The following is a 15,065-nucleotide window of genomic DNA, read 5'->3' on the forward strand; positions in this document are numbered from 1 at the left end:
TGGTAGAAAGATCATAAAGGAAATCAAACTAAATTCACATTTTTTTTCACTTTAATATTATACTGATCAAAAGTATATTGACCTTGCAGGAGGTTATTATTCCCAGTGTTGATACATTCCATAAACATCTTGTAGATGGCTTTTAAAAAATCCTTTGATTATAAGAGCAAATCCTAGCATTCCTTTTAACATTATTTGCTCATAAATATTTTCATAAAATATTACCTGTACATCCAGCACAGAAAGAAAAAGGAATGGATAGCATGCATAATTCAAATAGCACCTTACAGACTTGAGACTTTTCTTTAATTCACACATCAAAATCAAAATTATGCCATCAATCATAATAAATCACACCTGTTTTAAAAGCATCACTAAAAGGGTTCTTTTAGCAGTGGAACAAAAGCAAATAAAATGACCAATTTTTCTAAGGAAATATCCATCATTTCTGATGCTAATGGGATAGTTTTTATCCTTGATAATTTATCATGTGCACCGAATAATGTTTTTTTTTAAAGTATTTCATGAGCTAATGTTTTTTTTAAAGTATTTCATGAGCGAGGAGTGCATTAACTCTTCCAAGTGCTATAGCTCAAAAGAAAATGGGAGAAAAAATGAAATATTTATCAACAGACTTGTTAAAAGGTAGGTAAAAGTCATCACTCATGTTATTTTCATGCATGGCAGGGAAACAGTTCTTGCAAATTGAAAAACAATTGATCAAAATTGTTTTTTCTTGAAAAAGGAGATAGGCACTGCACAAGAGTTCAAAACTCAGTTGTTAAATCTAGGGTTACACCGGTACCGAATCAGTTGCGAATCCATCCAAATACACGTATTCCGGTGGTTCCGGGAGTATTCTGTTCTCCCTCCGCAAATGCTACAAAATTTAGGAAGGATTCAGGAACATTCAAATCCACCGAAACCATGCGAATTAGGCCAAATTCGGCTAGAATCGGTAGAATTTATCTGGGAGGATTCGGTTTTGGTGTAACCTGGCTTTAGGCAGATATTGAACCAAGTATTAGTAACTCGGGTACTTTACAATGGTCAATTTCTGATTTCCTCTTAAGAACATCACCCCAGCCCTCCCCACGATCAGTTGTCATGATGACCATCAACATTTGCTCTGTCCATCCAGCAAAGGATCCGGTAAACTCTTTGGGCCGTCTGGGACTATTCCCCCAGCATGATGGCAGTCAAGTCCATTGGTATGGCCGAGGTCACCGTCAACATGACCCCTGCAATTACCAGACTCCAGACCAATCACTTGATATTGCCTCAAGAGATGTATGAATCATGGCTAAATATGGTCAGTCACAGTGATATCCCTTGCACTTGGACTTCAGGGAGAAGTCAAAATACTGTACTTCTCCAGTTCTGTCTTCAGCAGTAGTCTTTAATGCAGACCCATGATGGTGGTTTTTTGTGTGTGTACAGGCTTGTATCAAACAGATATGATTATTTAGATATGGGGCAGACATTTAAATGCACTTTCAGAAAGTTGTGACTAGGATTTCAAACTTCGAACTGCATTATTCTATAACTTCCCTATGCATATTTTCTTGTACCCCTCTGCAATTCCTTGGTTACCAATATAGTAATCATCGTGTGAATTCCCGGTACGCAGGGGTTACAAACTTGCCCAAAACGGCTGACTTCAAAAGTCAAAACTGACCTAAAGTAAATCTTGTAGCATATTTTTAAAATCTAGTTTTGGGGGGAGCAGTTTCTGTTTGGAAAGATTATCAACCAAAATAGTAGTCTAATGGATAAGTGGGCTGAATGTACTCCCTGTCTTTTGTGTGATGGGGGGGGGGGGGGGGAGGGCTGCATTTTTATGCAACAGCCCCCTTGACCATCACCCCCTGTCAACATTAGCCAATTCTTACCAAGATCTTGAGTGTGTTTCATGAAAAATGTGAGCACTGAATTAATTCACAGTTTTGATACTTAGTCAGTGGAATCATCGATGTTGATTGGCTGAATAGCACTGGTCTTCTGTTACCATGGTAACTGTCAGATATTAACTGCCTGTCAGTGTTGACAGGATCCATGACATAGAGTCCAGGCCATCAAGAGCGTAAATTTGCAACAGACTTTAACAGGATACCAAGAAGTACATATCTTGACTTGGGGAGTAATCTATCTACTTCTCTGTCACCTACATCTGGAATCTATCTGTGGGACTGTAGCTATCCAAGACCAGAGGCTATATATCCTCGTGTCGGTGCAAGGAAGCCCTTAGCGAAACATTCTTGTGCACTGAAACGGTGCAGAAATGCCCTTGCACAATGCACTTACGTGTGCTGCTAAGGGCGTTTTTGCACGCATGCGATGCACAAAAGTGTGGTTTGACTGACACATTGATATCATTTCTATGAAACCTTATGCTACAGTAACAATGACAAAAGTGACTCTAGACCGACCAAATACATTATATAATGTTATTAGCAATGACATATCATCGGTTGATTTGGAATTTTGGATTCAGTGTCATTGTTGTGACTGTATCATAGTAGATACTCTCTTGGTGAAGTGTGACAAATTTTCCACTGTCTTTTACAAAGTTTAACCTGCCGTTCTTTGCCCCCATTTCACAAATACTTACAATTACGGTCAATTTAAGATTGTTTTACTTCTCATGGAAACCTTGATTGTGATTGGCTTCTGAACGCTTTTGCCATGGTAGTAAGCCATAATGGCAAAGTTACTATACTCATTTAATCTTTTATAAAATGTGCATTCTACTCTCACCTTTGTAATTTGTAGGATTTTTAGAACTTCAAGACAGAGTCTACGCTAATTTCAAGATGATTTGAATAGATAGAGATAAATCAAACAAGCATCATCATGAATTTATCATCAATGTACTTTTGGATTATTAACAATTTTATGTGTAGGGCTATGGCACTTTTTACTTTTCACTTTTTCATCATGAAATGTCTCTGAATAACATGGTTTATTTGCAGATGAGTTGAATGTGACAATTGGTGTACTCATGTGCAAGATATGCCACATGACCTACACTGCTGAGTCACAATAACCCATATCTTCATTCAGTTAGGCCTTAATTCTGCATCGAGGGCAATATGAGAAGACTCGCTTTGTTACCAATATTAGGTTTTTGATCCTCTGGGGCGAAAAAGACATGAAAATGAGCAATAAGGAGTAGAGATCAAAACAGCGAGATTGCAACATCGATTTCACCCGCGAGCATTCTCAAAGCCTGACAGAAGACTGGGAAATCTTAATTCTCGTATTATCTGCCTGATTTAACGCAATATGCCCAATTTTCAAAGAATCGTTGTTCTCGGGAGGAGTGGGGAGGCATGCAGAGTTGATCATTTAACCTTTGTCAGCTAAATTGTCTGGCATGTGACGATGTGTGCATGATAATGTACTGGGAAGACGGATGGCTCCTGTTTTGCATAAATTATTAATATTCATTTAGATTCAGTAGGGATTTTTCTTCAGACAGCATTTTATTCATTTTGTAGATTTTGCTCATTCTTGATGAGCAAGTGATATGTTTTTGAAGAATGAATTTCATCGAGAAGATTTTAACATATTTGCATTCTGCGAGATAGCCCTGCAAATTTCAATCGAAATGGTAAAAAGTGATGCACACTCCTCAAAATAGAGTAGCGCATACACCCTATCATGCAGAGATATTTTATTGGGAATAAGCTACAATAAACAAATATATCAGGCTTTGAGAAAGTATAGTGGAATTATTTATCCGAGGTTGGTCTGGCAATTACTATTTTTCCCGAGGGGCAAAGCCCCGAGGGAAATATAGTAGTTTTGCCAGTCCAACCGAGGATTAATAATTCCCACTATGCTTTCGAACGAAACGCCTGGTATATTTGTTTTATATCCTACTTTTGGTTATTTACAACCAAAATCTATGTGTTGAGCTTGCAAAGTCCGGTTACTTGAGTTGAATTACCTACTTTTCTCCGAGCCACCGCGCTCAGCGGAACGCAGATTAGTGCCTGCGCCGGGAGAGAGAGCGCGCTGGCCGGTGCGCCCGAGAGTTTAGCTAGATATCCAGTTTTGCGAAATAATGACTTCAGACCTCGATATATCCAAAAATATATCGAGGTATGACGTCACGCAACATCATAGTTGAAATATATCAGGTCACATGATGCTACTTGAACCAATCACTATACAGGATTTACTCTATGTAGGATATAAAAACAATTGTTTTCTCATTTTAAATAAAACAGTATTATGATGTAATGATTTAAATAGTGACATAGGATGTCCATATGACTATTCTTCTTGGGGTAGTTGTACAGCCACTCCAGTTTATCAATTTTTATGCCTTTTCATTTTTTCTTTCTAATAATAATAATAATACCAACGTGCTTATATAGTGCATATCACTGCCAATTGCGCCCCCATGCGCTTTTGAAGGAAACAGAAGAGGCAAAGAAAAGTGAGAAATTTGCTGGCATTTGTGGCACTAACTCATTTAAGTCTTTTTAAATAAGTATGTTTTCAAAGTGGATTTAAACTTGGGTGGAGAAGAGTTCTTTACATATGATGGGGTGGTATTCCAAAGTGAAGGGGCAGCATGGGCAAAGGATTGTTCTATTCTTTTTTATATATATTTGTTTTGATATTTTGCGAAACCTGTTAGTGTTTGAACGTTAATCATTATAGCGGATTGTCAAGTATTGATCATAAACTTATCAAATCAAATCAATAATCACAGGAAGGCTAAAGATTGGTTCACTTCATACACAATTAAAACGCTGTTTGAAATGTTTATACTTTGCTGTTTGCTATTAACATTTTGGTTGTTTAAACAGTTTAAACAAGTGTTTAAATATCAAACAACTAGTTTAATTTCTGATGTTTAATTGTAAATAAATTAAGCCTGGTTGTTTAAACATAAAAAAAAAACACTGTAAGGTGCATATAGTAAACTGTGTTGTATAAAATTTTAAACACCGTTTTACTGTGTATATTTGTTTAATGATTGACATTTAACCTTTGACCTTTCCTCTATCAGCTGCAGGTGGAGACGGCGAGACGATGGAGAAAGTCGAGGCTCGGGAGACCAAAGATGGAGGCAGAGATATCTTAGATACAATACCTCAAGAACTCGACATTGAAGTCCTATCCAGTGGTAACAAGGTTGCTGTATCAGTGGGAGGAACACCGGTAAGTTACATTTCCATTGTGCTTTTACTTTTATTATATCTTGGACACCATCTTTTTTAAGAACTAAATAGTGGAAGCATAGTTGCACTGTCAGTGGGCGGAACACCGGCAAGTTAAATCTCCATTGTACTTTAAAGGGGAATTTCACCCTTATAAAACTTTTGTATAAAAATATAATAATAATCCATCAACGATTTGAAAAAAAAGAGTTACTAGAATTCTATTTTTTATATATTTGTGACGTCCTATGCGAGCAGCTTCTTTATATATCGTGTGGTAAAAAAATCAATCAAATGTCATTTTCTCAAAAATTTGAAAATGGTTTTTATTGTACTACTGTCATTATAGCAACAGACAAATCATTTCACAACCACTCCGGAAAGAAAAATAGTCATCATGTTCTCTGATATGTAATAACACAGCCCATTGCATGGAGGACGGGATTTGCGTTGTAGTTACGTATTTGGCTTCACCTCAGCTGCACTTTTTTAACATGGTGCATTGTTTTTTCCTGCATGGCAAACATGGCAGACAATCATGCCTTTCCAAACACTCTAGCCATAACTTGAAACACGAGGAGCTTCAGATATCATTCCGATGGACATGCCAAAACTCTCTTAACCCCATCCGTTGAGTTACAAGCACGCATGGCAGGAAGGATATGGGAAACTACGAGATGTTTTTTGACTGTGCAGAAAAATTATAATAGAGAAAGAAAGGACTTTTTCCAAAATGTAACTTGAATTTGTCTTGACTGATGAAATACCTTCAACTTTGACAAAACTTGACTCAGAAGACAAAAATTGTAATTAAGAGATGTGAGTTTGAATACAACATAGAGTCTGGCAAAGCTCAACTGACTGTAAGCTAAAGTACCAGGGAAAGAAAATTCCACGGGGGCTCAGGTGATTTTTCCCCTGGAATGCTTCAAAGAATCCTGGAAAATAATGAAGGAGCCCGAACAATCCCCACTTACTGCAATGTTAAAGCTTGTCAAACATAGCAGATTTAGGCAGTAGGTTGCAAAATAAATAGTTCACAATTTTTAAAGCTCAAGTAGATCTGTCAGTATCATTGTTATGATAAAAAAAAAATTCCAAAGAGTAAGCGTAAAATCAGTCTCCAACTCACCAATAATTCATTTTATTGGGTTGGAGCTGGTTTTCATTTATCATTTTTTTGGTAGTTACTGACTAGTAAAATAAGAACATATCAAAACACACTCTGTGTTTATAAATGAATTCACTTTTACTGCCATCCATCTTTTCTTGAAAAACCTTGTGCTGTATCTAGAGCTCAATATTGGGTTAAAATCCTCCAATCTTATCTAAACCCAGCACACCCTACTTCTTACGGGAGCGAGGAGGAAAGCCGGATACTTCCCCTCACGTCATAAATGAGAATCCAATCACGCTGAATAGGGAGATAAACAACAAGCACGCTCCCTCAGATATCACCTTTTCCTTTGTACCTCGCCGCTCTTGCTCCTCTTCAGGCCATTTGCTGAGGGTTAAGGGCTCGGTGGAGGACGGAACGCGATGATTTAGGAAAGGGAAATGTATTTATTATCGCACCCTTCACACTTTCTCAAAAGGCCAGCTAAATTAATATTATTTAGGATGGGAATTGTGGCTGCAAGGAGATTCAAATTCATGATAACGGGGATATTGAGATCCGTATGGGGGGGGGGGGGGGGCTGTGAAGGTGATTGGACGGGCTTCTTATAGCCTAGGCATGGAGCTACTATCAGAACATAGGGCTGCATGTTAGGAATTAGGAGTTGATTTATCTCTAGTATGAAGAAATATGCTTCTAACTCCCTTTATTTACCATATATGTAGAAACAGTGGTATGAATAGTCATGCCAAATAGATATCTTTTAGAATGAATTTTATTACCAGGCTTATGGGATTCGAATCTTTAAAGAAAGATAATTATATTCCTTTGTTTTATCAGAAAGTGCTCAAGCTACCCTGTCTTGCTTCTTCTTCAATTTTGATAAACATGGTAATCATTGTTGCCCCCCCCCCCCCCGAATCTTGGGAGCAGCATCTCATGAAGCAGTTGTCGGTGATTTTTCATTGACAACTGTTGAAAGCTACTGAAATCTGGGAATCTGATTGGCTGCAAACTAAAATATGAGTAAATTTGGAAAGCTTCCCTGCAAAATGATTTAGTAGCATGACATTTCTTAATATTTGATTAAAACATGACCTATATAGAATAAATACTTATGCGTGATTGGTCAGCATCATAACAAGGATGCTTGTTATGTTTATCCAACTACACTCTTAGAAATAATAAAAATATCCCTCTACTGAAACATAAACCACCCCTTGAACTAAAAATATTCTGTTTCCCCTCTAGACAGTCAATATTCTTTGTAATATTTTAGGAATGTGTAAAAATATTTGTTTTTCATATACATATTTCACATTTATCATAAACTAGGAACAAACAATGTGGTGTACCAATGCACACTCTCTAATATAGATTCTACCTTACATTACAGAGGAAAAGATCTGTTGTTTTATTTTGAATGTGAGTGTTCAATCAATAGTCAATATTGTATAATGGCGCAAAAAAAATACAAATAATCATTATAGCAAGGGATACCCCCTAGATGCTGCCCTATATCCGAGGCAAGATACAGTTGTTTTGTTTTGATTATGAGTGTTTAATCAATATCGTGTGGTGAGCTCTCATTAAATGAAAAACCGAGAGAGAACCAGGCTGGAGGGGCACGTTGGGGTGCGGTTGGTACATGTTTGTGTTTGGTTTGATGACGTCAAGAGATAAAAAGTTTCTTCCCAAACTAGTTTCAAGTGGATATTGAAATTAAAAAGAGATGGATATGATGTAGACCTATGATTCTTTTGAAATACGTATGGGTGAATTGAAAAAAAAGAAGAAATTGTCAGAAAAATTGTATGAAAACAGTGAAAATGTATTTTAAGCATTATTATTCTGTATCACTTTTCTATAAAGATGGAAAAGTTTGTGTTCAGAACAATGAGGATTGGAGACTAGAGATTATATAAAAATAAGATAATTTTTTGCTTTGATATGGATCTCATGAAAAGCATTATATAAGATTTTTTAATCATTATTATCATAAATAAAAAGAAAATTATAAGTTATCAAAAAATATGTTTGAAAATTATTTTTTTTGTTTTAGCTTTCAATGGAATTGATTTTGTTATTGTAAAATTATTTCGATTTCAGCATTGGTTTGACAATTTTAAAAGAGAATGAAAAAATTATTTTTGCTTGTTTGGATGCAGTGTCGGGCCAGCCCTTCTCCCCTCCCACAAAATACACTAGATGTTAGTTCAGGGATTTAGAGCGCTGAATTGTCTCTCATCTTGTAAACATATTTTGCAGTCACACCAACAAAAACGACTTCAGTCCAGTCAAAACAATTTCATTATTTCCAATGACATACCATTAGTCAGTTTGGAGTCAGGGGGGGGGGGGTGTCCAGAGTGACTGAGATTTTACTTATTGCATGTTCCCTAGCTAGAATGTACAGTAGTAGAAACATAATAGAGGAAGCACATGCCCCTTCACAATCACCGGTCTGTGCTCATGATCATCCTTACATTCGATGCTTTCAGACCGACTTAAAAACTGAGAATACCACGTACAGCAAGATTCTTAGTATGCGGAATCTGATAAGTGTATTCTCCGATTAGGAAATTCACTCTGACCACAAAATAGGCAGTATGAAAAAATACGCAGTGTTAAAGAATATCACTCATTCCTGAAATACCAGCTAAAGAGTCGGTACTTGTCGAAGTTACAATTAACTTTCGTAATTCCTGAACATACTTGCTAAATAGTAGGTACTCGTCAAAGTAACAATTGCAGCTGTTGCAATTACAACTATTGCAGGGATGTTACAAGAATTTTCACAGGGATTTTCCTATTAAAGGTTGTGGATATTCTTGCAGTGTGAAAGCAGACTATATTAACTTTTCCATCTAGTGGGTATGATGGATTGGAGGCGGGCGGGCACCGTGTTTTACTGAGTTAGTAATTTTGAATCGCACTCCTCACCTGCTACTCAGAACATATTCCGCATGCTCGTAAGCAACTTCAAACTTACTCTGAAATGGCGTAATTTTGGTGCGTATGGATACTGGAAAATAATTATTGGATATTTTGAGGTCTGAAACAATTTTTTGTAATTCCATGGTATTTTGATGATTGAGTCGGTTTGAAAGCACCTAGTGATAGGGTCCTCCTTCTCGACTATATTTATAACATTAAATGATGCTTGGCATGTGGCAGGGGACTCCTCTCAGATTCATTCATCTTTATCTTTGAATGTCACTGAAATCTTTTCATATACTAGTAAAGTGTATTGCATCTTTAAAAGAGAAAGTCAATCAAGGAAAAGTACAGAAATATGATTGTAACCCATGGCCCTGGGAAGTGGGAGTGCTGAGGGTGCTGAAGCCCCCTAAGATTTTCCTGGGGAGGGGGGTATTGTGGGAGCAATTATTGAAGGGGTGTGAGTCTATTACCCTTTTTACACAGGATTTTCTTAGCCCCGGACTATCGCTAACCCCGTACTATCCTTAACCCCGTACTATTTTTTTTCCTTTTCACACATGCAAACTTGTTATTGCTAACCCCGGATAAGGAATGCTTGCTTTTCACACACGAAACTCGCTAACCCCGGACTAGTGGTAGCTCATTCACTCGTACCCTTTTTTACGCACGCTAAAATTTCCTTAACCCCGTACTATAGGTGGGGCTAAATAACCCCGTACTATAGGTGGGGCTAAATTGCCATTTAGCCCCACCTATAGTACGGGGTTAAGCTTAGCCCACTTTCGTTTTACACTAGCGATCTTAACCCCGTACTATCGCTCTTAGCACCGCAATTGCTGGGATAACCCTGCTTTTTTGCAGGGCCAAATAATCCCGTACTAAAGGTGGGGTTAGCCCACTTTGCAAAAATGCTGTGTAAAAAGAAAGTGGGCTAAGCTTAACCCCGTACTATAGGTGGGGCTAAATGGCAATTTAGCCCCACCTATAGTACGGGGTTAAGGAAATTTCAGCGTGTGTAAAAAGGGTATATGAGAGACAGGGAGGTGGGATGGAATCACAAGGCTAGGCATAGTGAGTATGGTAGGAGAATGGGAAAATTTGATTTTGAAAATATCTTTTTAAAGTGATCATTAAAATAAAAATGAAGTAAGTGAAATGATTTTGAGAACCACAATCAAAGAGAAAAATAGAGATAATAAGATGATAAACACCACCGCGCTTATAGCCGGAAATGAAGGAAAAGTAGCAAAAGCGATGGTTTGATTGATCAAGGAATGCAAATTCAAAGAGAAGCGGAATAGTGAAGAAAACATAAAAGAAACCTGATCGATGATGCTGATCACCTTCAGAACTCGTGTACATGAATTCATGCGGTTTCCATGGTAACACTGTATTCTCTAGTCTACCAGGAAGGATGCAAGCCCAACAGGCTGGTGGTATTTCTCTTTTAGCTCTCTTCCTCTGCCAAACATCAAGTGCATTATCAGAAATTTATTTGAAATATCAGTCGGTGAGGAATATTGTTCCACATTGGCAAAGATTCATTTATTGAATGCTGAATGACCTCCTTTACTCAAACTGACGATAATAATAATTGGATTTGTGTGATATCTTTTCTAGAGGATACAAAACGCTGTTGACATACAGGTGTGTTTTAAGATGCTTTTTGAAGAGGTCTAGAGAGGAGATGTTTCAGAGAGTTGAATATCTCGATTTGAAATCTTTTCAGGTTTTCATTTTACTCTTTAAGGTCAAGTCCACCCCAGAAAAATGTTGATTTGAATGAATAGAGAAAAATCCAACTCGCAAAACGCTTAAAAATTCATCAAAATCGGATGTAAAATAAGAAAGATATGACATTTTAAAGTTTCGCTTATTTTTCACAAAACAGTTATATGCACATCTCAGTGACATGCAAATGAGACAGTCGATGATCCATCACTCTCTATTTCTTTTGTTTTTATTGTTTGAATTGTACAATATTTCATTTTTTTACAGATTTAACAATAAATACCAACTTGACTGAACCATATAGTATTAAAACAACGCTAATTCCACATGTTCAGGGAGGAAATAATCATTGTTTCACTTGACAATGTGGAGAAAATTAAAATATTTCATATTCTATATAATGAAATACTGGTAAAGAAATAGTGAGTGGATGGGGTGGACTTGTCCTTTAATTTACATAATGATCCTAGATTAATTTTAATTTTAGATCGGGAGATGGATGACCGAACTGTTGATAAAAGAAGGCATCGTTCAAAATATCAAGGAGGAACGGCCTTCCCCCCTTCCTTGATTTTAGTGAATGTATTATACATGAATAGCAAATGTGACACAATTTTGAGAGCATACTTCAGTTCTACTTCTTGAGAAAAAAGACTGAACTTATGTTAAAGAATAAAAGTTTTGGCCATTGAATGTGCCATCAGCATAATCAAAATTTAGTCATTTATCTTCACTGGAAGTTGGATACACATCCTGTTCTTTCTTGATTAGTTTTACAATTGCTCAATATGATGGAATCAGGGGATTTTATTTATGTATTTTCATCTTCAAACCATGGAGATAACTTCTCTCTCCAGTTGTCCATGACAACTGCTCCATGATAACTTCTGTGGATCTCCATGTTCAAACTATATGGCCCGTATTCTCAAGAGGTTTCAATTGTACCATGGTACAAAACCATGGACTATGTAGATTTATTTCATTAACGCGCTTCATTTTAAGCGCACTTTGCCGAAAGGGCACATTTAATTGGATTTAACTTTTTGTACACGATAAAATAAGCGTAATTATGTTTAAAAATCTGCAGAGTCCATGGTTTTGTACAATGGTAACAATTGAAACCTCTTGAGGATACGGACCTATGGGTCTTGGCATTGAGACAATGTCTCCGCAGTGCTGACACCGAAAATACATTTATCAACACACGATATGACATGTCTGCCCTATGCTGGAATACCGAGTATGTCGATGCCAATGAATGAGCTGTAGCAACACTGATTTCTTGCGACGTGATTAATCTTCTTGTAAAATTTAGGCAATGGTGTCGTTGGTTTTGACGGCCCTCCGATGGAATATGACGGCGATTGCTTTGACTTTCACCACGACCTTGATGGATTTTCCATCTGGGAATGCCATCGATGTCGGTCGGCCCAACTCGGATCTGGTCTGATCTTGAAGCTTATGCAGTATTAACAGCCTCATATAGGCTTTGACCCTCTTCTGGCTAATGATCAAGATGATGTATGGAACGCTTTGTAAGGATTTTTCCTTAAAATTATTTTTTAATTTGTGCTGGCCCAGCCCAGCCCAGGTTTGGTTCAGATTGGTTGGGATGCTATCATGCTATTCAGTATAAACAACCTCACATTAGGCATTGACCCTCTTCTGGCTAATGAATTATCTTGATGATGTATGGAATGCTCTTTCAGGGATATTTTTCATCAACGCCGGCCAAGCCTGGCTTTGGCCCAGCTCGTCTTTAGTTTGGATAGGATGCTAATGCAGTATTAATACTCTCATGTTGGCTTTGATTTTCTTCTGCACCAATGATTGAGATGATGTATGGAATGCCCTTTCAGAAGTTTTTTTTTTTTTAATGTGAAATTTTTATTGGTCAAATAAAAACACAAGTTGAGATGTAATGATATAATGTTGGCGCTATACATTGTGAATTACCAAATAGTTGCTGGAGTGCCAGTACACTTTCAAAGAAACAACCTGGGGCCCGTAACGCAAAGCTTAGCAATGATCGTAGAACATTTTTCTACGATTGATTCCATTGACTACTATTTACAATCAATCGTGAAAATTGAGTGTACGATTAATCGCTAACCTATTTGTTACGGGACCCTGAATTCAGATAAAATCATTAAGATTTTTTTTAATACCGTATTTGGAATGTATGTACTAAATCACAAAATAGATCAAACAAATCATTGAATCATTTGAATTGGACAAATTCTACATCAGATTTCTTGCATTTCACCTCAAATTTGTAGTATGTTATGTCATGAAACATTCTAGGAGTATGTTTTGTCTATTTAATTATTGATGGGATTGCATTATTGGAAAGTAGACAAAATACCAATTGGACATTTAATGATTATAAGAACTATACCTATCATTTACTTTATCAGAGCCCCAAGTGCTCACCCATGAGTTATGCAGCGTAATTACCCTGAATTAGCAAGCAGAGTTACAATAAATTTTAAAGACAAATATAGGGACAGTTTCCTTTTACAGGTAAATAGAAAATTAAAAATCAATTTTTATCCTTTTCTTTACATTTCATGTGAAAATTCATCATATTTACCTTTGCAAGATGGAATTCATGTTTTGGCTGTGTGTACATTTTCGACAACAAACAGATTTTTCCATTTAAGATCAAGTTTTATGTAGGTCATATTAGCTGAAATTGATTTTAAATACAAAAGAAAAGTAGAGCAGGCAGATGGATTGGCCTGAAATGAGATTAAGGTGAAATCTGTAACCGACCAAATGACTCTACATCCCCCTTCTACAGCAGTACAGCTATACATATAAACATGCCCACCTATACTAACTGTAGGCAGTAGCGCCTGACTGCACTGAGCTACTGGAACTAGTATTAGAGGCCCCCTGCCCTACTGATCAATAAATTAAGAACATGGCTCCAATATTCATGACGAACATGCTGCCCGCCCGCCCCGCAGACCCTAATCCATTGATACTCACACCCATGCCTCTTTACGCTCGCTACCGTCCTGCAGATGTTCTCGAAATTTGAGCCCCTCGTCCGGATCAATGGGTATTAAATCAGGGAAACGGTTGAAACTTGAGCGAATAATCATCGCAGAGGTGCATTCCCTCACTCAACCGTTTTTAACTGCATTCTGCAATGGATGCTATAACCTCTCTATATATGTGTCTAATGATGTTTGTTATGTTACCCAAAAAGGGATTTAGACAATGAATGCTGTTTTTTTTTCAAAAAAAATCTTCAGTCTTTTTGCTTTTTTGGGGTTGTTTATTGTATAAAACTCATTGATCGGTATTCTGAAGTCTTGTTTAACTTAAACCATAATCTAACTCTGCTAAAATTATGGGAAGCCAAAAATGCTAACATCTTGTTTACATTGTGTATTTCTTCTGTTTACAATGCTAATTCATTATGCTTTAATGGCGAAGAAAACCAATTCAGTTATTATTCCCAGAGAGTTGTGAATGGTATAAGCAACAGATGAGCAGATAAATTGAACCTTTACTGTTAGAGATTTGTGTCACAATTGGCTATCCATAGTTAAACGACAACTTTAAACCAGACTTTAAATTAAACTTGAGTTCGGAATACTGGCCATAAACTTTTTGTTTTGTATTTTGAATTTTTTTTTGTCCCATTACAAATTCCAACAATTAATTTTTAATTTACTCTAATAATTTTCAATTGACTAATAGTTTTTTGTAGAAATTTTGAATTTGTAATATTGGAAGAAAAAGTGGAGGAGGAGGAGGATTAGGCTGAGAATAAAGAATGCACCGAATTATGCAAAGTGGATGTAGGGGGTAGGGACAATTATCACCAGTATGAGGTGAATCCACCTTACTCCGTTTTATGGGGGGAAAAAAATTGTTTAAAACTTTGGACTATTGACCGGCTAAATTGAGTGAAATACCATAATGTTCGCATCAAATTCAAATCCAAATGAAATTAACCAAATTTAAAACTTTGGACTCTTAACAGGCTAAAGTGTTTAAATATGACATCCCATACATTAAACGGTTGCCTGGTCAGGATACTCCCCAGGGAGTGGAGATGAGGCACTTTATGTGTGGAACAG

The 15,065-nt window shown here is 36.9% G+C and overlaps 1 protein-coding gene across 1 annotated transcript in view; it reads left to right on the forward strand.

The window, feature by feature from the left end:
* LOC135156038 (uncharacterized) overlaps window positions 1-12,418 on the forward strand; it is a 34,536-nt gene extending 22,118 nt beyond the window's left edge. The window contains exons 3-4 of the mRNA XM_064107049.1: window positions 5,027-5,178; window positions 12,284-12,418. Coding sequence (XP_063963119.1) covers window positions 5,027-5,178; window positions 12,284-12,418 — 287 coding nt within the window. The remainder of the gene's footprint in view (window positions 1-5,026; window positions 5,179-12,283) is intronic.
* Window positions 12,419-15,065: the final 2,647 nt, after the last annotated feature.

This window comes from Lytechinus pictus, chromosome 11 (assembly GCF_037042905.1).
Source record: "Lytechinus pictus isolate F3 Inbred chromosome 11, Lp3.0, whole genome shotgun sequence".
NCBI classification, from domain to species: domain Eukaryota; kingdom Metazoa; phylum Echinodermata; class Echinoidea; order Temnopleuroida; family Toxopneustidae; genus Lytechinus; species Lytechinus pictus.